Source organism: Sus scrofa, chromosome 7 (genome assembly GCF_054392235.1).
Source record: "Sus scrofa isolate SSC_HxYL_T2T_F1_AM1 chromosome 7, Sscrofa_HxYL_maternal_Yorkshire_Landrace_v2.0, whole genome shotgun sequence".
Lineage (NCBI taxonomy): Eukaryota > Metazoa > Chordata > Mammalia > Artiodactyla > Suidae > Sus > Sus scrofa.
In genome coordinates, this window is record NC_139389.1 from 105,550,300 (window position 1) to 105,575,648 (window position 25,349).

The 25,349-nt window shown below is 36.4% G+C and overlaps 1 protein-coding gene and 1 long non-coding RNA gene across 11 annotated transcripts in view; both read left to right on the forward strand.

Annotated features, from left to right (window-relative positions):
- The window catches only part of PCNX1 (pecanex 1), a 173,320-nt gene that overhangs the window by 27,270 nt on the left and 120,701 nt on the right, over positions 1-25,349 (forward strand). For all 10 annotated transcript variants that reach the window (XR_014811080.1, XM_021099419.2, XM_021099421.2 and 7 more), the window contains exon 2: positions 16,617-16,825. Coding sequence is in view for 6 of the 10 variants with exons in the window: in XM_021099419.2 (XP_020955078.2) it covers positions 16,617-16,825 (209 nt within the window). In the remaining 4 variants the exon portion in view is untranslated. The remainder of the gene's footprint in view (positions 1-16,616; positions 16,826-25,349) is intronic.
- Positions 717-4,681, forward strand: LOC146401833 (uncharacterized). The gene is made up of 2 exons (XR_014811083.1): positions 717-1,981; positions 4,268-4,681. It is a non-coding gene; the product is annotated as an uncharacterized LOC146401833 (long non-coding RNA).

Consider the following 25,349-nt stretch of genomic DNA (forward strand, 5'->3'; position numbering starts at 1 on the left):
TTGAGCTGTTATTTATTTTGTGCTTGTATAGTACACTACTTTTATAGGAGTACAGCTAATAAGCACGAGAAGAATCCCATTATTTTATATGTATTTGCCTCTAAGATAATATCACTGAATATATCCTGAACTAGCGTTTTGTGAGGTATAGTAAGAAGATAACCTAGCTTCTGTTCTTCAGAATTGTAAAGTTGTGTTGACGTATTTCTTATTTTCACTTACTATAAATCTTGAAAAATTGTTTCAATAGAATATATCAGAGACAAAGTAAAGAGATAGGTTAAACAGTTTCAATTGGATTTTATGAGTAGCTTTCTGGTCCTCATATTTACCATTTAGAGGAATAGTTTTTTTCAGTTTACTCAGGGATTTACTTAGACTGATTAAACTAGTAAAAGAGTGATTCATACAATAAAATGTCAAATTACCAATTTAAAAAGGAGATATAAATTAAAATAATTCTTTTTTTTTTTTTTTTTTTTTGGTCTTTTGTCTTTTCAGGACCACACCCGCAGCATGTGGAGGTTCCCAGGCTAGGGGCCTAATCGGAGCTACAGCTGCCAGCCTACCCCAGAGCCACAGCAACGCCAGCCAGATCTGAGCCGAGTCTGCGACCTACATCACAGTTCACGGCAGTGCTGGATCCTTAACCCACTGAGCAAGGGCAGGGATCGAACCCGCAACCTCATGGTTCCTATTTGGATTCGTTTCCGCTGTGCCACAATGGGAACTCCCAAGATAATTCTTAATATAGGATATTGTGCTCTTTCTAGGATGGTTAGGTTTACTCAGAAAAACATGTGTAACTCAAAACAGTGGTGCCTCTCCAAAAATAGACACACAGATCAATCAAACAGGATAGAGAGCCCAGAAATAAACCCACACATTTATGGTCAATTAATCTATGACAAGGAGGCACAAGAATATACAGTGGAGAAAAGACAGTCTCTTCCATAAATGGTGCTGGGAAGACTGGACAGTTACATGTAAAAGAACGAAATTTAGAACACTCTAATACCATATACAAAAATAAGCTCAAAATAGATAAAAGACCTAAGCATAAGACCAGATACTATAAAAGAGGAAAGCATAGGGAGAACACTCTTTGACATAAATTGCAGCAATTTTGGGGTATCCATCTCCTAAAGTAAAATAAAAGCAAAAATAAACAAATGGAACCTAATCAAACTTAGGAGATTTTTGCACAGCAAAGTAAACTACTGACGAAATGAAAAGGCAACCAGCCTACTGAATGGGAGAAAATATTTGCAAGTGATGTGACCAATGAAGGATTAATATCCAACATGTATAATCAGCTCATAAAACTCAATGTCAAAAAAACCCCAAAAACCCAATTAAAAAATGGACAGAAAAACTAAATAGACATTTTTCCAGAGGAAATGCATGTGGCTAACAAGCACATGAAAAGTTGCTTAACATTGCTAAGTATCAGGGAAACGCAAATGAAAACCACAGTGAAATAATCACCTCACACCTGCCAGGGAGGCTGCCATTGAAAAGAATACAAATCACGAATGTTGATGAGGATGTTGAGAAAATTTACATTACACTGTTGGTGGTAATGTAAATTGTTAAAGCCACTGTGGAAAACAGTATGGAGATATCTCAAAAAACTAAAAATAGGACTATCGTATGACGCAGCAGTTCCACTCCTGGGCATATATCTAAAAAAAACAAAAACACTAATCTGAAAAGATACAGGCATCCCAGTGTTCACAGCAGCACTGTTTCCAGTTGCCAAGGTAGGAAAGCAACCTAAGTGTCTATCAACAGATGAATGGATAAAGAACCTGTTGTGTATATACACAGTGGAATACTACTTGGCCATATGAAAGAATGAAATTTTGGCTTTTGCAGCAAATTTTGCCATTTGTAGCAACATGGATGGACTTGGAGGGCATTATATGAAGTGAAAGAAGGCAGGTGGAGAAAGACAAATACTGTATGGTATCACTTATATGTAAACACATCAGAGTTCCCTGGTGGTCTAATGGCTAAGGATTCCATGTTGTCACTGCTGTGGCTCGGGTTCACTCCCTGGCCTGGGAACTTCCACATACTGCAAGTACAACCAAAAAAACCACTATTGAATATAACAAACAAGGGTCGGAATCACAGATATAGAGAATAAACTAGTGGTTATCAGTGGGGGATGGGGAGTGGCGATAAAAGGTTGGGGAGTGACAGTAATTATTGGGTATGCTACAGAGAAATCATTCATGAAAGGAAGAGTTCCTTGTCTTTAAGAAATGGCCACGGTCACCCCAGCCTTCAGCAACCACCACCCTGATCAGTCAGCAGGAGGAGGAAAAGACCAGCAAGAAGATCTGACTCACTGATGGTTCAGATGATGTAGCATTTTTTTTTTTTTTAAACAATGAAGTATCTTTTAGGGTATGTACAGTTTTTAGATAATACTTGTACGCTTAATAGACAGTAGTGTGAATATAACTTTTACATGCACTAGGGAATCAAAATATTCATGTGACTTGCTTTATTGTGGTCATCTGCTAAAAAAGTGTTAGGAAAAGTTATTCCAGATGTTATTGATGGATTGAATTTATAATTTAGGACAGGATTAGTATCTATGGTTCCCCACATCATCCCCAGGGCATAAGGCATATTGCTTTCAAATTCTGCTAATTTTTCTTTTCATTTACAAGATTCTTTTTTCATTGCAGTCATTTCATTTTTTACTCCCTTTTCTATTACAGATTGATAGAGCAGACTTAACTTTAAAGCTAGGAAAAAATTTAAGTTCAATTTTTCTTTCTAAATATCTCAGTGATTGTTTTTGCTCAATAGAAGCACCAACTACCTTGGTAGTTGGCAGCATTCAAAGATCCCACCCACACAAGGAGAGAACCATGGCCTTAAAAAGAATAATGTGGGAGTTTCCACTGTGGCACAGTGGAAACAAATCCAACTTTTATCCATGAGGATGCAGGTTTGATCCCTGCCCTTGCTCAGTGGGTTGGGGATCTGGCGTTGCCTTGAGCTATGGTGTAGGGTCGCAGATGCAACTCACACCCCGTGTTGCTGTGGCTGTGGTGATTTGACCTCTAGCCTGGGAACATATGCTGCAGGTGTGGCCTAAAAAGCAAAAAAAACCCCAAAAAAAAACAAAGAACAAAAAAAAACCCCAGAGAACAATCTGAATGAAGTTAGTGTTACAAACTTGTAAACAAAATTGTTACTCATTGTTTTCTTATAGTTGGATATTGAACTGTGGGTTATCGTAGGCAGCAAAGAAAGGCCTCGGAACGATAGTTGTATTTATTATTATTATTATTATTTTTGTCTTTTTGCCTTTTCTAGGGCTGCTCCTGCAGCATATAGAGGTTCCCAGGCTTGGGGTTTAATCGGAGCTGTAGCCACCGGCCTACACCAGAGCCACAGCAACGCGGGATCTGAGCCGCGTCTGCAACTACACCACAGCTCACAGCAACACCGGATCCTTAACCCACTGAGCAAGGCCAGGGATCAAACCCGCAAACTCATGGTTCCTAGTCAGATTCGTTAACCACTGCGACACCATGGGAACTCCAATAAATTATAGATAAGCATTTTGAGGAAAAATGTCTGATTAAAGAGATACATAGAAATGTGACCTGGATATCTATTTTTTTTGAAAGGCTGACCTATTTTTTTTTTTTTTTCGCTTTTATGATTCTCTTACAGTTAATTTATTTTTTTGGATAGAGAGGTTCAGTCTTCATGTTTGTTCCTATTTAAAAATTTTCCTTTGTGGTACAGACAGGCCCTCTTCCCCTAGTTCCTAATTAGTTTTTTGTCATGAAACTTTGTTGGGTAGTTATGTTAAGCCATTAGGGTTTTTTTTTGTCACTTTTCTAGTGACTTCTGTGGAACCAATGCAATTTTTGCATGGTAACCTCAAACCAGTGCTTTTTAGTGTAAATTTTGTTATTGTGATTGATTTACAGTGTTCTGTTAATTTCTGTTATACAGCAAATGGCCCAGTCATATATATACATATACACACACACATTCTTTTTCTCACATTATCCTCCATCATGTTCCATCACAAGCAATTAGATACACAGTTCCTTGTGCTATACAGCAGGATCTCTTTGCCCATCACTCCAAATGGAAGAGTTTTCATCTACTAACCCCAGATTCCCAATCCATCCCACTCCCTCCCCCTCCCTTCTGGCAAACAGGAATCTGTCCTGCATGTCCGTGATCTTTTCTGTTTTGTAGATAGATAATTTGTGCCATATTTTAGACTCCACATATAAGTGATATCGTATGGTGTCTGAGCTACTTCACTCAGTATGAGAGTCTCTAGTTCCATCCATATTGCTGCAAATTGATAGACTTTCTCACTGAAGCGGAAGAGCAGTTACTGACCAGTGTTTGCTGGCAGCTGCTTTGCTTCTTAGTTGGATGAAACTGGGGATGTTGGAGGTTATAGATTGTACTTGGCATATGAAAGGGGGAAGTGCTTGATGATCCTTTATTTGATGATGTCTTAATAGTGAGAGAAAAAAATAAATGTTCATTTAGAGCAGATACCAGTAAACTGCTACCTGTGTAGCTTTTGTATGGCCCATGAGCTAAGAATGGTTTTTTTATAGTTTTTAGTGGTTGGGAAAGTTTTTTTAAGTGATATTTCATGCTATGTGAAGATTATGTGAAATCGAAATTTTACTATCTATAGTGTCCACAGAGTTTTATTGGAAAATATCATGTTCATGTATGTTGCCTTTGGTTGCTTTCACACTGCAATAGCAGAGTTCAGTAGTTATGACAGATCATATGACCTGCCAAATGTGAAACGTTTTTTGTTTTAAACAAAAAAAGTTTGCCAATGCCTGATTTAGCGGCAGTTAGATAGCATGAAGAGCGGAGACTCTGAAGCCAAACTGCTTCTTAGTATCTCATTCTGAGACCTTGAGCAAGTTAGTTACCTCTTTGAGCCTCAGTTCCTTCATTTATAAAAATGGGTCGAAAAATAGTGCTGACTTCCTGAGGTGATTGTGAGGGTTCAGTGAATTAATATACATAAGACTCTTAGAAATGTGCTTAATTAGCACATGGTAATCACTAAGTATTAGATGTTAGTTGATGTCTTAGTATGTTAGTTGGCACTAAGTATTAAATTTTGTTGATACGTTGTAGCATGAACTGGAAAAAATGTATTGAAATCAGTTCTAATTGAGAACAGCTACAATTAAGGAAGTATACCCATTTGTTAACAGTATACTACAGATCTTGACTCAGTGGTAGAGAAAATTAAAAATTTACCGCAAAGCAGAGATAGTAAACTTACTGTCTTTATGTTGTTGCACTAGGAAATGAGCATTGAATTAAAGATTGCTTTTCCACAGGGACAATTACTTGAATTTTGAAATGAGTAAGATAAAGTTACTTCATGGCACCGATAGTTCTAATATGAGCATTTCTGTGATTCCAAGTGGCTTTCTCAAGAGTGCTATCACAAATATATTGGGGTGTCTTGAATAGGTTGAACCTATCACTCCTTGCTGAAATAATAGGTTTGTTGTCGTTGTTGTTGTTGTTTTTAAATGTTCAGGATAAACTCAGAATTTAAGAAGTGGTGCAGATGGCTTAGTCTCCCAGCTTGTTTCTCAGAATTTGATTTTCTTCCCTCACCAGAGAGAAGGCAAAGTGAAATATTCATCCATCTAACTTTTAAAAATTATAGGGAAACCGCATAACAAAATTTACCGTTTTAACACATTTTTAAGTATACTCTTCCATAGTGTTAAGTATACTTACATTGTTGCGCAGTGGATCTCTAGAATCTTTTCATTCGGCAAATCCGAAACTCTCTGCTCATTGAACAGCTACTCTTCATTTCTCCCTCCCACCAGTCCATGGCAACCATCATTCTGTTTTCTATTTCTGTGAATTTGACTGCTTTAGATACCTCATGTAAGTGGAATCGTTCAGTAATTTGTCTTTTTGTGAATAGCTTATTTCACTTGGCCTAATGTTTTCAAGGGTCAGGTCATCCATGTAGTAGCATGTGACAGGAGTTCCTTTTTTTTCTTTTTTTTTCTTTTTAGGGCAGCAACTGAGAAATATGGAAATTCCCAGTCTAGGGGTGGAATCAGAGCTGTAGCTGCTGGTCTACTTGATAGCCACAGCAACACCAGATTCCAGCTGAGTCTGTGATCTACAGCATAGCTCATGGAAATGCTGGATCTTTAACCCACTGAGCGAGGCCAGTGACCAAAACTGCATCCTCATGGATACTGTTGGGTTTTTAACTTGCTGAGCCACAATGGGAAGGAGTTCCTTCTGTTTTAACATGGAATAACCCTTTATGCATACAGACCACATTTTGTTTATTCATCCACTCGTGGACATTTGTGTTGCTTTCACCTCTTAGCTATTGTGCATAATGCTACTGTGTATTTAAGTGTGCAGATACCTTTTTGAGATCCTGAAGTTTATTTGAGATCCAGTTTATTCTCTTGAATAAATACCCAGCAGTGGAATTGCTAGATATATGGTAATTGTAGTTTTAATTTTTTTGAGGAACTACCATAGTGATTTCATGGAGACTGTACCATTTTACTTTAACCAACAATGTAAAAAGGTTCCAAGTTTTCCACACCCTTGCCTACACTTATTATTTTCTGGTATTTCCTTTTTGTTGTCGTTAATTAACAGTAACGATTCTAATGGGTGAGTGGTAATATTTCATTGTAGTTTTGATTTGCATTTCTCTTTGTCCAGCTTTTAAGAGGGATGGTCTTATTAAAAATATCTAACACAATAAAATAGATAATCGACAAGGACCTACTGTATAGCACAGGAAACTCTACTCAGTATTATGTGATAACCTATGTGGGAAAAAAGTCTGAAAAAAGAATGGATATATGTATATATATATAACTGACTCACTTTGCTGTACACCTGAAACTAATACAGTGTTGTAAATCAAGTATACTCCAAATTGGGAAAAAAAAAAAAATTCCAAAAGACTTGGGAAAAAAAAAAAAAATTCCCGACAGGAGTTCCTGTTGTGGTGCAGCAGAAATGAATCCGACTAATATCCATAAGGGTGTGGGTTTGATCTCTGGCCTCACCCAGTGGGTTGAGGTTCTGGTGTTGCCAAGAGCTGTGTAGAGGTTGCAGATGCAGCTTGGATGCTGTGGCTGTGGCCAGCAGCTGTAGCTCCAATTTGACCCCTAGCCTGGGAACTTCCATATGCCGCAGGTGCACCCCTAAAAAATTGGCAAAAAAAAAAAAAAAAAGGACCTGACCCAATTCTCAGTAAGGAGGCTTACTACATATAATTTTGGGAGCTATGTTTGATCTATGTGTCTACAGCTCACTGACAGCTGTTAACTCTTCCTGGCATTCCCAGGAATGTATAATTGAGAGTCAAGATTTTTTTCTTGACTTCTTGCAAATAAGTACAGCGAGAAGCTGCATGTGGAACTTTACATGTTGATAAGTCATCTTTTATTGAGGAGACTATAGATCTTTGTAAAAGATGAAAGCTAATATACTCTTTTTTTCTAATATAAAAATCCTTAATATAAAATTTAGCTATTTTTTTCCAATTATAAAAGAAATACATGCTTATTACAAAAAAATCAAGAAAATGCAGTAAAGCATAAAGTTACATTTGGAGTACAATACATACTGTATTTGTATAGTTTATGTTGCTGCATGTTGCTCTAATTTTCACATGTATAAGAGAAATTGCTGGATCTTGGGTGATATATCAATTTATATTTCTACTAGTAGTTTATAAGAATTCTGATTCTCTATACTTAGTTATGTCTGATTTCTTAATATAAATTACATATTTTTCAAGTTTTACATTGTGTTTTGCTCATTACTGATGAAATTGAACATGCTTTCATATGCTTTTATTGGCTGTTTATATTTTTTTTTCTGTAAGGTCTGTTCTTTGTTTTCAGCAGTTTGCCTCTTTGTTACTAATATTCTTTATATAATATATATATTATATATGTACACATATATACATATGCTTATATACAGTGATACATGTTTAAATGTGTTTTTCTAGTTTGTAGCTTGTCTTTTCACTCAATTTGTAGTGTGTCTCAATAAACAGATGTTCTAAGTTTTAATTCATCAGCCCTTTTTAGTGTGCGCTTTGAGGATCATGCTTAAGAAATCTTCCATATCCTAAGGTCATAAAGATATTCTTTTATATATTTCTTCTAAAAGTTTTCAAGTTTTGCTTTTTACATTAACATCTTTAATCCACCTGTCTGTCAGTATGAGAAATTAAAATGTGATGAATCTTTACTTAAAATACATAGTTCACATGTTTGCTTGAATGCCCACTCAACCTCTGATGCCAAAAGTTTGGTAAACATAGCTTTAAATGAATGAAGTAGTTGCAGTGGGGGGTAGGGGGAGAAACATTTAAGTGTCTTGCATTAATCATGGCTATCTTAAGAGTTTGTTAAACTTTTTCCCCCCCCAGCCTTGGCCTTAGTTGTGGGTGATGTTTGCCAATTCTGCTAACCTTGGGTAAGTTACAGGCCACTGATCTCTGACTGGACTGGTCTGAATACTTGACTATAACTACATCATAAGTAAATCTCAGAAATCATAGAGTTAACTAATCATAGCATAACAGAACTGAAAAGCACCCAGCTTGTCTGCTTTAACATTATAAGCTTTTGGTATATTAGATGTAGAAGATGTATAGCTGTTAAAGGAGGTATAAGAAGAGTATTTGAAGCCTGTGATGACTTTGCAGGCCTTTATCTTGAGCTTACAGTGCTGTGACCTTTCTAGTTAATGAGGGCCTTGTTTGTCCATCGGCATTACACCACCTGCTACACTACCTTCATTCTCTGCTCTCCACTATTTGTGGTATCCTAGGAAAAAGTAAAACCAGCCTTTCTCTATAAGCAATTTGTAATTATAGGTAGACATTTAGGCGAAGATAAAATAGATTTGTTTTCCTTACCAGAGAGCAGTTAATGTTTTGGTTGCATCAACAATAACTTGAAGATAACAACTACAGTAGAATATTATAATCTAAGAAGGTGAAATGTGTCCTTTTGGAAATACTAGTACTTTTTGAGGTATTGTTATAGAACATAGTTAACCTTAAGTGATTAAGTATCTGACCCCAAAATTCAAATTTTACTTTAGAATTGTTTTAAGTGGGGTGCAAAAATTATATTTTTTTCAGAAACATAATCAGTTTTATCTTATAAAAGTTCTTTTCTTCAGAAAAAGAACCTGCTTTCCCATTAAGTACTGCTTATTGATAAACAATTCTAAAAATATTTTTTGAAAACACAGTATTGATATATCTAATTTAATAAAATATTAAAGCAAATACTAATACCTTTTGGTATATAATCCATAAAATTGAGGAATAGGTGACCTAACTAGTTTCTCACTTTTATTTTTTTTCTTTTTAGGGCTGCACTTGCATATGGAAGTTTCCAGGCTAGGGGTCAAATTGGAGCTGCAGCTGCCAGCCACAGCACAAGCACGGCAACGCCAGATCTGAGCTACATCTGTGATTTGCACTACAGCTCACAGCAATGCTGGATCCTTAACCCAAAGTGAGACCAGGGATCAAACCCACATCCTCATGGATACTAATTGTGTTCATTACTGCTGAACCACAAGGGGAACTCCGTTTCTAGCTTTTTTTTTTTTTTTTTTTTTGTCTTTTGTCTTTTGTTGTTGTTGCTATTTCTTGGGCCGCTCCCTCGGCATATGGAGGTTCCCAGGCTAGGGGTTGAATCGGAGCTGTAGCCACCGGCCTACGCCAGAGCCACAGCAACGCGAGATCCCAGCCGCGTCTGCAACCTACACCACAGCTCACGGCAACGCCGGATCGTTAACCCACTGAGCAAGGGCAGGGACCGAACCCGCAACCTCATGGTTCCTAGTCAGATTTGTTAACCACTGCGCCACGACGGGAACTCCTGTTTCTAGCTTTTTGATGTTTGATTATAGGGGACCACCGAAACCACAAAAAGGCAGATACCATGTAAAGGTTTTTCTTGAGAGGGTTTATGTTTCATCTAAGATCTGATGCTGATGTCATCTGTGCTGGTTTCATCTGAGAGCCCATAAATGCAAGTAAAGAACAAGTGTGTGTGCACTTTTACCCTCCTGTGGAAAAGTGAAACTGTTATAGCACAGCTGTCCTCTGTCATCTGGAAACCTCGGGAATACCACTGATAGGGCTTAGGCAGTTAAGCCACACAGTGTAAAATAATGTGTAACTTTTGTAGTTTGGGTAGAAAATACAAGTGTTAATCATCTGGTTCGTACTGGTTTCCAGTGAAATGGTTAAATTTTTATTTTGTTTTCAGTCCTTTTATTGTTGAGTGTTTTTGAAAGAGAAGTTCTATACTTAGCGTATGGATCCTGCACATTTTAGTGTGTTTCTTGGCCCTCAGTTATCTACTAGTCTTAGCAGTTGTAATAGTAGGGAGAGAGTTAATTTATATCTGTGTTTTTTTGTTTGTTTTTTCGCTTTTTAGGGCTGCACTCGAGGCATTTTGAGGTTCCCAGGCCAGGGGTCGAATCAGAGCCACAGCTGCCAGCTTACACCACAGCCACGGCCACACAGGATCCAAGCCGTGTCTGCGACTTAACACCACATACAGCGCACAGCAACTCCAGATCCTTAACTCACTGAGTGAGGCCAGGGATGTTCCTAGTCAGATTCATTTCTGCTGTGCCACAACAGGAACTCCTACATAGTCTTTGATTCTTTGTGGACTCTTCTGTGTTAACCGATCTTTATCTTTTCCCATTTGGAGGGACCGTTAACATTTCCATTGAATTTTTCTACCACTCTGAATAATAATGATGGGGTGGTTTTCTTTTCATTCACTTAATATGATCCATCATTTTTTACCTTATATGACATTTTTCCATAAATAATGACTTGTTTTTTCATTAACACTTTACATTTGAAAATGACCTGGTATTGTGGTATTTAGTAAAACAAGAAAATTTGCTTAAGATGGGTGATCTTCACTAAGTCATTCAAAGTTAGTAAGTCTTAACTTCTGTCTGGAAATGAAGGTGTTGACCTAAATGGTTTCAAGAATTCCAGTTCTTATGTGAACATATCATATGGAAATCAGCATCATACAGAACTTCTGTAAATTCTCTAAGCAGTATATGTGTTTGTGTTATAGGCATATTTACTTTGAAATTTGTGTGTGTATGTGTGTGTTTCTGTTTGGAAAATTTTATTCAGGGAGCTTTTTTTTACAGTGAAAGATTTATGAAAGCTGTAAATTAGAATTTTGAACTCTACTCATAGAACGCATTTTAACAATGATTTTTAAAAAGTTTGGATTTTTAATATAGCTTAAGCTCCCTTGAATTTAAATTGCATCTGTAAATCTGGAATTCATTTTTATGTGCTTAAATTATCTAACAAATCTTTTTAAAGTACTTTTCTAAACCTGATATTTATGGATTTTGTACATTTTAATTTTTTAATTTTTTTATTTGCCCTAATTTTATAAGACAGGATTATGAATTTTTTTAATTTGGAAAGATTTTTTTTTATAGTTGTATTTTCCCCAACATCTTCTAGTAATTTATCTATTTATTTTGATCTTTTCTGTCTTTTTAGGGCCGCACCCACGGCATAAGGAGGTTCCCAGGCTAGGGGTCCAATCTGAGCTGTAGCTGCTGGCCTATGCCCCAGCCACAGCAACATTGGATCTGAGCTGTGTCCTCAACCTACACCGCAGCTCACGGCAACGCCGGATCCTTAACCCCCTGAGTGAGGCCAGGGATTGAACCCGCATCCTCTTGGATGCTAGTCAGGTGAGCCATGGTGAGAACTCCGAAAAATTTTTTTGGGGAGTGGGGGGAGTTTTTTTTTAAATTTATTTTTTATTGTTATTTCCCCCCAAAAATTTAAATGCATTTTATAAGCCTGGGTATGTTATTCAGTGACGTTTTAAATTGGAATCACCAATTTAAGCTTTTTTTTTTTTAAGATTTTTAAATTTTTTCCATTATAGTTGGTTTACGGTGTTCTGTCAATTTTGTGCTGTACAGCAAAGTGACCCAGTCACACATACATACATGCATTCTTTTTCTCACATTATCCTCCATCATGCTCTATCATAAGTGACTAGATACAGTTCCCAGTGCTATACAGCAGGATCTCATTGCTTATCCACTCTAAAGGCAATAGTTTGCATCTGTTAATCCCAGATTCCCTGTTTATCCCACTCCTTCCCTCTTGGCAACCACAAGTCTGTTCTCCAAGTCCATGAGTTTCTTTTCTGTGGAAAGGTTTATTTGTGCTGTATATTAGATTCCAGATACAAGTGATAGGGTATTTGTCTTTCTCTTTCTGACTTCACTTAGTATGAGTGTCTCTAGTTCCATCTATGTTGCTGCAAAATGGCATTATTCTGTTCTTTTTTATGGCTGAGTAGTATTCCATTGTGTATATATACCACATCTTCTTAATCCATTTGTCAGTGGACATTTAGGTTGCTTCCATGTCTTCGCTGTTGTAAATAGTGCTGCAGTGAACATTCGGGTGCATGTGTCTTTCTCAAGGAAAGTTTTGTCTAGATATATGCCCAAGAGTGGGATTGCTGAGTCATGTGGTAGTTCTGTATTTAGTTTTCTGAGGTACCTCCATACTTTTTTCCATAGTGATTGTACCAATTTACATTTCCCACCAACAGTGTAGGAGGGTTCCCTTTTTCTCCACACCTGCTCTAGCATTTGTTATTTGTGGTCTTATTAATGATGGTCATTCTGACTGGTGTGAGGTGGTATCTCGTAGTTTTGATTTGCGTTTCTCTAATAATCAGTGACATTGAGCATTTTTTTCATGTGCCTGTTGGCCATCTGTATATCTTCTTTGGAGAAATGTCTATTGAGGTCTTTTGCCCATTTTCCAATTGGGTTGGTTTTTTTTGCTGTTGAGTTATATAAGTAGTTTGTATATTTTAGAGATTAAGCCCTTGTCAGATACATTGTTTGAAACTATTTTCTCCCATTCCTTAGGTTGTCTTTTTTTTTTTTTTTTTTTAATGATTTCCTTTACTGTGCAAAAGCTTGTCAGTTTGATTAGGTCCCATAGCTTTTTTTTTTAAATTTCTGTTGCCTTGGAAGACTGACCTAAGAAAACATTTGTAAGATTGATGTCAGAGAATGTTTTTGCCTATGTTCTCTTCTAGGAAGTTGATGGTGTCTTGTCTTACGTTTAAGTCTTTAAGCAATTTTGAGTTTGTTTTTGTGCATGGTGTGAGGGTGTATTCTAGTTTCGTTGATTTCCATGCAGCTGTCCAGGTTTCCCAGCAATACTGGGTGAAAAGACTGTCTTTTTCCCATTTGATATTCTTGCCTCCTTTGTCGAAGATCAACTGACCGTAGGTGTCTGGATTTATTTCTCTGTTCTGCTCCTTTGGTCTGTATATCTATTTTGGTACCCGTACCACACTTTCTTGATGACTGTGGCTTTGTAATATTGCCTGAAGTCTGGGAGGGTTATGCCTCCTGCTTGGTTTTTGTTCCTCAGGATTGCTTTGGCAGTTCTTGGTCTTTTGTGGTTCCATATAAGTTTTTGGATTGTTTGTTCTAGTTCTGTGAAAAATGTCATGGGTAACTTGATAGGGATTGCATTGAATCTGTAGATTGCTTTAGGTAATATGGTCATTTTTTATAATATTAATTTTTCCAACCCAGGAGTATGAAATATCTTTCCATTTCTTTGAATCCTCTTTTAATTTCCTTGATTAATGTCCTGTAGTTCTCAGCTTATAAATCTTTCACCTCCTTGGTCAGGTTTATTCCCAGGTATTTAATTTTTTGGGGTGTGATTTTAAAAGGTATTTTCGTATTCCTTTTCTAATATTTCATCATTAGTGTACAGAAATGCGACTGACTTCTAAATGTTAATCTTGTATCCTGCTACTTTGCTGAATTCATTGATCAGTTTGAGTAGTTTTTGTGTGGAGTCCTTAGGGTTTTCTGTATATAGTATCATGTCATCTGCATAGAGTGACAATTTTATCTCTTCTCTTCCAGTTTGGATACCTTTTCTTTCTTTTGTTTGTCTGATTGCTGTGGCTAGAACTTCCGATATTATGTTGAATAACAGGGGTGAGAGTGGACATCCTTGTCTTGTTCCAGATTTTAATGGGAAGGCTTTCAGTTTTTCTCCATTGAGTGTTATGTTTGCTGTGGGTTTGTCATAAATGGCTTTTATTACGTTAAGGTATGTTCCCTCTATACTCACTTTGGTAAGAGTTTTTATCCTGAATGTATGTTGGTTTTCGTCAAATGCTTTTTCTGCATCTATTGAGATGATCATGTGTTTTTTTTTTTTAATAATTTTTTTTATTTTCCCACTGTACAGCAAGGAGGTCAGGTTATCCTTACATGTATACATTACAATTACATTTTTCCCCCACCCTTTCTTCTGTTGCAACATGAGTATCTAGACAAAGTTCTCAATGCTATTCAGCAGGATCTCCTTGTAAATCTATTCTAAGTTGTGTCGGATAAGCCGATCATGTGGTTTTTGACTTTTCTTTTGTCAATGTGGTGTATCACGTTGATTGATTTGCATATGTTGAACCATCCTTGTGAACCTAGGGTGAATCTCACTTGGTTGTGGTGTATGATCTTTTTTATATACGTTGTTGGACTTGGTCGGCTAAATTTTGTTGGTAATTTTTGGGTCTATATCCATCAAAGATACTGGCCTATAGTTTTCTTTTTTGGTTGTATCTTTGTCTGGTTTTGGAATTAGGATGATGGTGGCGTCATAGAATGTCTTTGGGAGTGTTCCTTCTTCAACCTTTTGGAAAAGTTTAAGAGGATGGGTATAAGTTCCTCTTTGTATGTTTGGTAGAATTCACTTGTGAAGCCATCTGGTCCTGGACTTTTGTTTGTAGGGAGTGTTTTTATTACATACTCAATTTCATTTCTAGTGATTGGTCTGTTCACTTGATCTATTTCTTCTTGATTCAGTTTTGGCGGGCTATAAGTCTCTAGAAAGTTGTCCATTTCTTCTAGGTTTGTCAAATTTGTTGGCAGAAAATTGTTCATAGTATTCTCTTACGGTTTTTTCTATTTCTGCAGTATCTGTTGTGATTTCTCCTTTTTCATTTCTTATTTTGTTTATTTGGGTTTTTTTTTTTTTTTTCTCTTCTTGGTGAGTCTGGCCAGAGGTTTTGTTTACCTTTTCAAAGAACAGTTTAAGTTTTTAGATAAACTAATATGAAGGGCTTATTAATCTAAGTATTTTAAAATACCAAGTATTTACCTATTATGACTGCACTCAATCCAGAAGTATTAAACTTGGCATTTGATTTACTTTCTTCCCCTGTCCCTGTTCCAAGCCTTACTCTTTCCCTCTCCCTCCCTCCCAAATAACTGTTATTTTTTAAACTGACATATCCGCATTCTAAACCTACCTGGTTCACCAGAAACTTTTCAGTTTTACCTTCTCAAGCAATTTGAAGATATCTTTTCAAGTAAATTTAGAGCCATGCATGTTTTCAGATGACTGAAGTGTAATCTTACGAAAGCATGTGGAATCTATAGCTACAGACACCTGGGTTTTTTTTTTTTGTTTTTTGTTTTTCCCTCCTGAAAAGGGGGATAAGTTCGTCTTGGTTTTATGGTCTCTGCCAACATTGAGTCTGAGGCAGTGCCTTCCCAATGGGGTGGTTTCCAGCCTTGCCCCCCCCTCCCGCCCCAGACTCAAGTCCACATCTCTGATCCTCAGGTATAAGGGTGTGCAGTCTCCATTCCCAGGATGATGCCTCTGACTTGCTTCTTTCAATTAATCTATTGGTGATTCTGTTCTGTTACTTTTTAAAAGTCATTTTAATGGACAGGTTACCATTTTTAAGTATCTTAAGTATTTTAAAATAAAGCATTTGGATTTTGTCTCATGTCTTATCTGGCTTTACAGTCACAGTTCTAACTAAGGCTGTTCTCATGACAGTTTTAACTTGGGATTTTCATGAACATAAAGAATGCTTTTATCCTTGAAGTTAGAGAGTATACAATCAGGGATTATATGAATTTGTATCTCAACCCTGTCTTATTCACATATTTTGTAATGTGATACCTTAACTCTCTACTTGTATCATGAGCTTTTTGGTATGGACCCTATTCAGTGCTGTCCAATGGAAATGCAATGTGAGACACACATGTAATTCATAATTTCCTAGTAGCCACATCTAAAAAAGTTAAAAGAAATAGGTGAAAATAATTTTAATAGCATATTTTTATAACCCAGTATGGTCTAAATCTATTTCAACATGTAATCAATATAAAAATTGAGATATTTTGCCTTCTTTTTTCCATACTGAGTCTTCAAAATCCAGTGCTGTTTTATTCTTAGCACACATCTCAATTCAGGCTAACCACATTTCAGGTGCTCAGTAGTCACATGTAGCCAGTGACTACTGTATTGGATAGTACTGTCTTGTACTTTTACAACTTAGTGCTGGGAATGCAGTTGTTGCATTGTGTGAGAATGCGTGCATTTATTCTATTAGTTACAGGTTTCTCTAGTTAAATAAAATATAAACTATTTTAAAATGCCTATTTTCATTTTCTTTCTCTTAAAGGCCCTTCCTTCTTCCATGATCATAGTAGCAGTTTATTGTCCTGTGATAGCTGCTGTTTTCATTGTTCTGAAGATGGTCAACTATCGACTCCACAGAGCGCTTGATGCTGGAGAAATTGTTGATAGGAATGCAAACGAGTTCACAGATCAGGGAGGAAAAGCTGAGCAAGGCAACTGTTCAACAAGGAGAAAAGACAGCAATGGCCCGAGGTAAGGATACCCACGTCACTCAGTTTGTAATGATGTGTAATGGGGTATGTGTACAATGACGTGATTATGATGTCATGTCTGTTCTATTTAGTTATTTAGATTTCAGGGCTGCACCTGCAGCATATGGAAGTTGCCAGGCTAGGGGTTGAATCAGAGCTGCAGCTGCCGGACTGTGTCACAGCAACTTGGGGTCCAGGATCCAGTCTGCGTTCACAACCTACACTGTAGCTCACGGCAACACCAGATCCCTGACCCACTGAGCGAGGCCAGTGATCAAACCCAGGTTCTCATGGATACTAGTCAGGTTTGTTTCCGCTGAGCCATTATGGGAACTCCATGTCATGGCTGTTATGTTTATGTGGTCTTGAGGCAATGGTTGATCTTCTGCTGATATAGTGACAGATATGATTGTCACATTATACCCTAGCAAAACTGTCTATCTGGGAATAAATCAACATCCTTGGCCTTGGAGTTCCTGTTGTGGCTCAGTGGTTAATGAATTCGACTAGGAACGTTGAAGTTGTGGGTTCGGCCCCTGGCCTTGCTCAGTGGGTTAAGGATCCAGCGTTGCCGTGAGCTGTGGTATAGGTTGCAGACGCAGCTCGGATCCCACGTTGCTGTGGCTCTGGTGTAGACCAGCGGCTACAACTCCAATTAGACCCCAAGTCTGGGAACCTTCATGTGCCACGGGTGCGGCCGTAAAAAAAGACAAAAGACAAAAAAAAAAAAAAATCCTTGGCCTTATTAATAAATAACATATTAGAACAATAATAGCCATAGTAGTTATTCACACCAAAGACCAAAACCAATGGAACCACTTAAAGATATAATAAATAGTGGCTTATAAATTTAAGCATTTATTTTTTATTTATACATATTAAAAATGTCTGTATATTGAAGGAAATTGTGATAATATTTTACCTGACATTTACAATCTTCATTTTTCACTTTATTGTAAATTTTTTTCAATTTTATATTCTCACCTTAGAGACTCAGCTTTTCCTCCCCTAGATCTTAGCACGACTGTCTTCCTAAGGTACAGCTCTGTGTAGATGTCACCCTCCTGGAGTCTTTCTTTTCCTGTCCCAGCTAAAATAGTCCCCCTACTGCTCTCAGTCACAGTCTATCCCATTGCCTTGGCCTCACTCACTTTCTCATTCTGGACAGATGGATTTACTTTATTAGAGCCAAAAGCTATTGTGATTTTATAGAAATAACAGGTACCCCTAATGTAATTCTTAAACAGTTACTGTATGAGCACCTAATATTTTTAAGATTATTCAGTCCTCAAAACAGTTTTATGAGGTGGGTGTTGTTACTATCCCTGATTTACACATGTGGAAAGTAAAATGAGAAAGATCAAATAATCTAGACAGTTACACTCTGGAGTTCATGCGTTTCACCATGCCATGTTTCCACTCAGTATAATATGTAATGTTTCAGGTATCAAGATGTCAGTAATATCATTAAAAGTTGTACTCATTTATTAAGACACGTAATGTTTCTATATATTCCCCAGTGCACTAAAAGGCTTTATTTGTCTCTTTTTGATTACATTTTTCTCTCATTGATTTAGTTTTTTGTCTGTCTGTAAGTGATTCCCCTATTTGTTCATTAAACAGATATTTTACCTTTGTAATAGTTTTGTTAATACCATTAATCACGGTCTGAAATATATCTTACTTAATCATTTGTTTACATTATAAGCTTCTTGAAGGCATGGCATTGTTTTTCCTGCGGGCTATTATATTCCTAGGTTCTGTAACAGGCTCTGGGACTGATAGGTACTCAGGAAATGTTTTTAACTAGTGAAGACATTTTTTCTGTGATTATTTTTTAAATAACTACACAGTATTCCATTTTGTGGGTATACCATAATTTAGCTATCTTGTTTTCGGGTTATTTCAGTAATTTTCAAATTTAAATTTAAATATGTTTAAAGTTTAAATGATTAAATTTTTTTTTTTTTTTTTTTTTTTTTTTTTTTTTTGTCTTTTTGCTATTTCTTGGGCTGCTCCCGCGGCATATGGAGGTTCCCAGGCTAGGGGTCGAATCGGAGCTGTAGCCACCGGCCTACGCCAGAGCCACAGCAACGAGGGATCCCAGCCGCGTCTGCAACCTACACCACAGCTCACGGCAACGCCAGATCGTTAACCCACTGAGCAAGGGCAGGGATCGAACCCGCAACCTCATGGTTCCTAGTCGGATTCGTTAACCACTGCGCCACGATGGGAACTCCTGATTAATTTTTTTATCGTGATTTACCAGAAGTAGAAGTACTAGAAAGCTAGACCTATTTTAAAAGTCTTTTAGTCTGTATTGCCAAATTCCAAATTTCCCTTTAATTACTAAGACAAGCAGTTTGAAGGCTTCTTCATTTTGCAGATTTGACAACACTGAGTACTTAGTATTTTCACAAACTGGTAGATATCTCATTGATTAGTTTTTCAGTTTTTGGATTGCAGGTGAAATGGAGGTGTTTTTCTTGTGTTGTTCCATTTATATTTGTTATTTTGTGAATTGTATGTTTTTCTCTCAGTGGTTAGTTTTTTTTCTCTTAGAGAAGATATTTATGAAGGGTATCAGCTCTGACTTTGTGCCAAATACTTTTTCCTCACTTAATGGTGTTTTATTTATGTATTTATATGCCACAATTTACTTTTCTGTGATCTGTTTTAGTCTGTGAATGTTTATTAGATTTATCTTTGATATCAAGTTTTGTAAGATAATTTTTCTTCCCTCAAATTATGTAAATGTCCACCTGTATCTACTTTCAGTATTTTTATCATTTTATTTTTTACTCTTAAATTGAAGTCAATTTGGAAACATTCTAATTTCCTTTCTTAAGTTTATTAGTACCAACAACACTGAGTGAACAATGCATTTTTCCCCTGGTAATTTTCAAGTTCTTGCTTTTCATATAGCATACTTTTATTATGTGCATTTCTGGGCTTTGTTTTCTGCCCCGTTGAATTCTCTTTTTGTTAATAACATGCTATTTTTTTTTATGGCTTTCTGATATACTTAATACTGAGCAGTGTGAATCCCTATTCAGTATGTTTCTTTCAGTATTATCTTAGTTGTTCCAATGCATATACTTACTTAGTTTTTTTCAATGTGTGTGATATATTCCTTTGTGTGCTCATCTTCCAGAAAATTTCAGAATTTTGATGATAATTGTATTAAATCTGAAGAGAAGTCAACTTTTAAAATAGGAATCCCTCAGAGACGTGGTCTATATATATCCATTTAGTCACTTGTCTTCTATGTCTCATAAAACTTCAGGTCTTTCTAGTTGGTTCTACATACTTCTTTATTCTATTTCTGATAGGAAATGCATACCCTTATTCACTGGGTAAGCAAACAGAAAATATATTCTGTACTTAATCTGCCAGGGGCTTGAATCACTTCGTGATTGTATGACCTCAGGAGAGTTACTCAAGCTTTTTATACCTTGGCTTTTTCATCTGGAGGATGAGAAATGATAGTGCTGTCTTATAGGATTATTAGCATAAATGAGATCATATATATAAAGCACTTAGAACCACTTCTGATACATGGTAATCGTGCAATAGTTGTTAGTACTTATTAGTTCTGGATAATTGTGTGTATTTTTTAATTGCTTTTGTTACTGAATTTTTCTATCTTCTTTTAGCTTTCAAAATTTTTTATTGTGAAATATATGTATTTCCAAACTGTATGAATTATATGTATAATTTAGAGTGTAATAATCAAGTGCATACTTAATTACCCACATAATAGGACATGATACAAATACCATACGAGTTTTCATGTATTCCTTTCCCACTTCATTCTACTCTTTTTTCTTCAGGAGTGACCATTATCTTGAATTTTCTGTTAGTGAGTCCTTTACTTTTTGTTAATACAGTCTTTGTAGGTATTCCTAAACATATATTATTTAATATTGTCTGCCTTATGACATCCTAATCAGAATCATACTGTATGTATTTCTCTGTGAAGAGCTTTTTTGTGTGCAGAAGTGTATATCACGTTTGCTGCTGTGTATTCTCCTGCTATGGGAATAGACTACAGTTTATCTGTTCTTCTCTTGATAGCCATTCATATTATTTCTAGTTTTTTTTGCTCTGATAACACATTATTGTACATGTCTCTTGGTACATATGTGTATATCTAGTATATGTAAGCTGGTTCACAGGGTCTTTTCACATTCTGCCAAAATGATTGTACCAGTTTATACTGTCACTGTTTGTGAAAGTCATTATTTTATATTGTCATCAATATTTGCTACTGGTCAGTTGTAACATTTTGTCATTTTAACAGGTAAGTGTTATAAGTGTATCATTTTGACTTTGACGTATCCTTTCTGATAACTAATGAGGTTGAGCATCTTATCTTGCATATATGGTCATTTTAAGCTTTCTGCTCTTTCCAGTGCCCATTCATTTATTGTTTCATTTTTCTTTGGGGTCCTCTTTTTCTTATTGTTTAAGAAAAAGGATTTTTAAAAAAATGTATTCATTAAACTACTCCTTTATTGGTTATATACATTCCATACATCTTTTCTCAGTTTGTAGCTTGTCATTTTTCTTTTCTTAAAATTTATGATTATCATACATTCTTAAATTTAATATACATTTATCTTTTTTTTGTAATTAACATTTTCATCTTATTTAAGAAATTATTTCCCACAGATATATCAGAAAGAGAATTATCCATTGTGGCTCAGTGGGTTAAGAACCCAACATAGTGTCCATGAGGATGTGGGTTTGATCCCTGGGCTTGCTCAGTGGATTAGGGAACCAGTGTTGTCGCAAGCTGTGATGTAGGTTGCAGATGTGGCTCAAATCTGTGGCTGTGGTATAGGCTGACAGCTGCAGCTCCGATTTGATCCTCAGCCCAGGAACTTCCATATACCACAGGTGCAGCCATAAAAAGGAAAAACAAGGTATTTCCCTATATTGTCTTTTTATGGTTTTATTTTTGGCTGTGCACATGGCATGTGGCAGTTTGGGGGCAGGTATCGAACCCAAGTCAGAGCAGTGACAACATCAGATCCTTAACCCTCTGAGCCATTAGGGAACTCCCTTATTTTTAAGTTTCATTTTTCTTTTCACATTTCAGGTTTACTGTAAATTATTTTGATCTTTTGCCAAATAAGGATTTGGGACTTTTTTTTCTTTATTAATAATTAGTTTAATCAGTATTTGTTAAACAGACTTTGTCCTGGTAATCTGTGTTATTTACTTTGTCATAAATTAAGTTTTCCTATGAGGAGGGTATGTTTCTGAGCTGTAGTCTGTTCTCTTGATCAAGTTGTTTATCCTGTGCAGTTACCACACTATCTTAATTGCTGTTATCTTTATAGCATGACTTTTGATACCTGGTGGGACAAACCTCCTCTCTTGTTCTTTTTTAGGACTGACTTTGCTATTCTTGGCTCCTTGATCTTTGATATATACATGTACAGTTTGCTGGGCAAAGTCTGTAAGAACTTAGGGTTTTGGAGTTTCCATAGTGGCTCAGTGGTAACCAGCCTGACTAGTATCCATCAGAATGCCATTCGATCCCTGGCCTCCCTCAGTGGATTAAGGATCCGGTGTTGCTGTGAACTGTGGTGTAGGTTGTAGACGTGGCGTGGATCCTGTGTTGCTGTGGCTGTGGCATAGGTGGCAGCTATAGCTCAGATTCGACCCCTAGCCTGGGGACTTCAATATACTGCAGTGTGGCCCTAAAAAAAGAAAAAAGAAAAGAACTTAGGGTTTTTATTGGAATTACATTGGATATGTAGATTCCTCTGCTGAGAATTGATATTTTACCATATTGAATCTCTGCATTTATTTAGTCTTCTTTAATGTCTTTCAGTGTAAAGATTTATTGTTTCTCCGTTAAAAGACTGGCATAGCTTTTATTAAATTTGCCAAATTATTTTTTTTCTGCTGTTATATGATTTTTGTACTTACTTTTTGTTTTTCTCCCATTAAATGTAGTGTAGCAAGCTACTTTGTATCCAGTAACCTTATTCAACTTCCTTATTAATGGTAAAATTTTGTAGGTTTTTAAAAATTTTCTATAAATGATGTCAGTTTTAGTTCTTCCTTTCAATCCCTATGCTTCTTGTTTAACTTTTCATTGGCTCTAACTTCTAACAGCTATAGCCAATTGAAATCAATCAAAATCAGTTGAAATAGTGTTGGTATATATCCTTGTCTTCTACTAATCTTAAAGAGAGTTTTCAGGTTTCATTATTAAATAAGATCTTTGTTGTAGATTTTTGCTTTTGACATCTCCTTTCCTCCACTCTGCCACTTGTAAATCTTTGTTCTGAGGAACAGAAATGAACAGGAAAATACTATGCTTGGTACATTACAGCTGTCAATTTGTTACATGAATGAATGAATATAGTAGGACTCATACTACATGTGTTTTTGGTTTTCCTTGGCCGTGGCATAGCAATTCAGAAATGCTTATTAACTCTTTAGAGAAAGAGTCAAAGTCATTCATGTTTGCCTTACATTCCTAATGTTTTAGAAGAAGAAATTGAGCACATTGACTTTTAGGATTTGAATACAAATATTTGGAGACAGATCATATTTTCTTTTCATTATTGTAATTTAAGGATTCGTTTAAAATATAGGCAGGTTAATTTTAAAGTTTCTGAAGGTTTATTTTGTTTAGGAACTTTATTTTTATCCATTCATACTTTGATGAACATCCTTGTGTTCAGATTAGATTTGTAAGTTTAGTACTGTAATGGTGCCGTAAAGTTCCAATTAAAGCCTGAGAAGTTAATGAAAATAATTAAATTAATTTGTGAAGTCTCTTTTATAATTCAGATTAGACCCATTCTGCTTTTCTGCCTTCCTCTGCTCCTGGTATTTTCTTTTTAACACATGAGGAAATTAAGATATAAAGATAGAAATTCCCTAAATTTGGTGTATTGCTTATTGCAGTAAATTACTTCTGTGAGAATTGTAAACTACGATACTTTCCAGGTATATGATGAAATCTCCGTGACCAAAAGTATGCAAGTCTTGCTAATAAAGAAAATTCTTAGTTAATTTGTGTGTTAGGGGAATTCCCACTGTGGCGCAGTCGATTAAGAATTTGACTGAGTGGGTTCGCTCTCCTGCCAGGTGCAGTGAGTTTAGGATCTAGTGTTGCCACAGCTGCGGTGTAGGTTGCAGCTGTAGCTTGGATTCAGTCCCTGGCCTGGGAACTTGCATATGCCGTGGGTGCGCCATACAATGAAAGAGAAAGAAATTATGTTGGGACACTGATAGCTGACTAAAAGTTCTATTTTTGAATTTGTAGAGAAGAGAAAGGTACAGTAGGTTTGCAAGAGGATTTATATTTTCTAAAATGAAGCTTTTTGCCTGTTTGTTTTTTCCTTTTTTGGGGGGGGCTCCCTTAATACCTCCTTCCTCATTGTTGGCCACTGAGCATTAGTTCTAGATTATTGTTTCTCCACTGGAGATGACCCTGCCCCCCAGGAGACATTTGGCAATATTTGGAGACATTGCTGGTTGTCATAACCAGGAGAAGTGCTACTGGCATCTGGTGGGTAGAGGTCGGGGATGCTGCTAACCATCCTACAGTGTACAGGAAGGTCCCCTACAGTCGACAGTTGTGTAGCCCCAAATGTCGGTAGTGCTGAGGTTAAGAGATCTGCCCTCGATAATGGTGTTTATGCCTGGTTTTGAATTGGAAAGAGAACTTAAGTGCCTGTTTGTTAAAAGGCATTAGTGGTGTCTTAGACTCTGGTATTCAAATCTTATCTCAATCCTGACTGGTTATGACACTCAAGTGTGTAGGGAAAAACCTCAGAAAGATCAGATAGGATAAACGTTGGAGAGGGCTGAGGAAGTAAGATGCATTGCCTGCCTTCCCACCTGAACTTCATATACCAGTGATTTGGCTTATGTTGTTTACTCCTCTGAGACCTTAGGCAGAGTTTTTCACCTTTTGGTTTTCAGTTTTTTCATCTGTAAAATGAAAATGATAGTATTTGTATCATAAATTTTCAGGGGAATGGTTCATGAGAATATTCAAGTAAAGCATGTGCTCCTATGACTGGAATGTAATAAGTAATATTCATTTTGCTGTTCATAATAACTATGTTCCAATTGTGATCATTTGGACTTGCTGTTAAAAGTGATGTATAACACTAGGCAAGAGTGTTCATCAGCTGATGAGTGAATAAACAAAATGTATTCTATCTATACAGGAATATTATTAGGCCATAAAAATATAAAGCACTGATAAGTGTTACAATGCAGATGAACCTTGAAAACATTAGACTGAGTGAAAGAAGCCAGTTAGAAAAGACCACATGTTATGTTATTCCATTTATATGAAAAAAAAATCCAGAATAGGCAAATTTATAGTAACAGAAAGTAGATTAGTGGTTGCTTAGGGCTTATGGGGGAGGGATGGGGTGGGTAACAGCCAAATGGGTTTGCATTTGAGATGATAAAAATGTTCTAAAATTGACTGTGGTGATGGCTGCATAACTTTATGAAGATACTAAAAGTCATTGAATTGC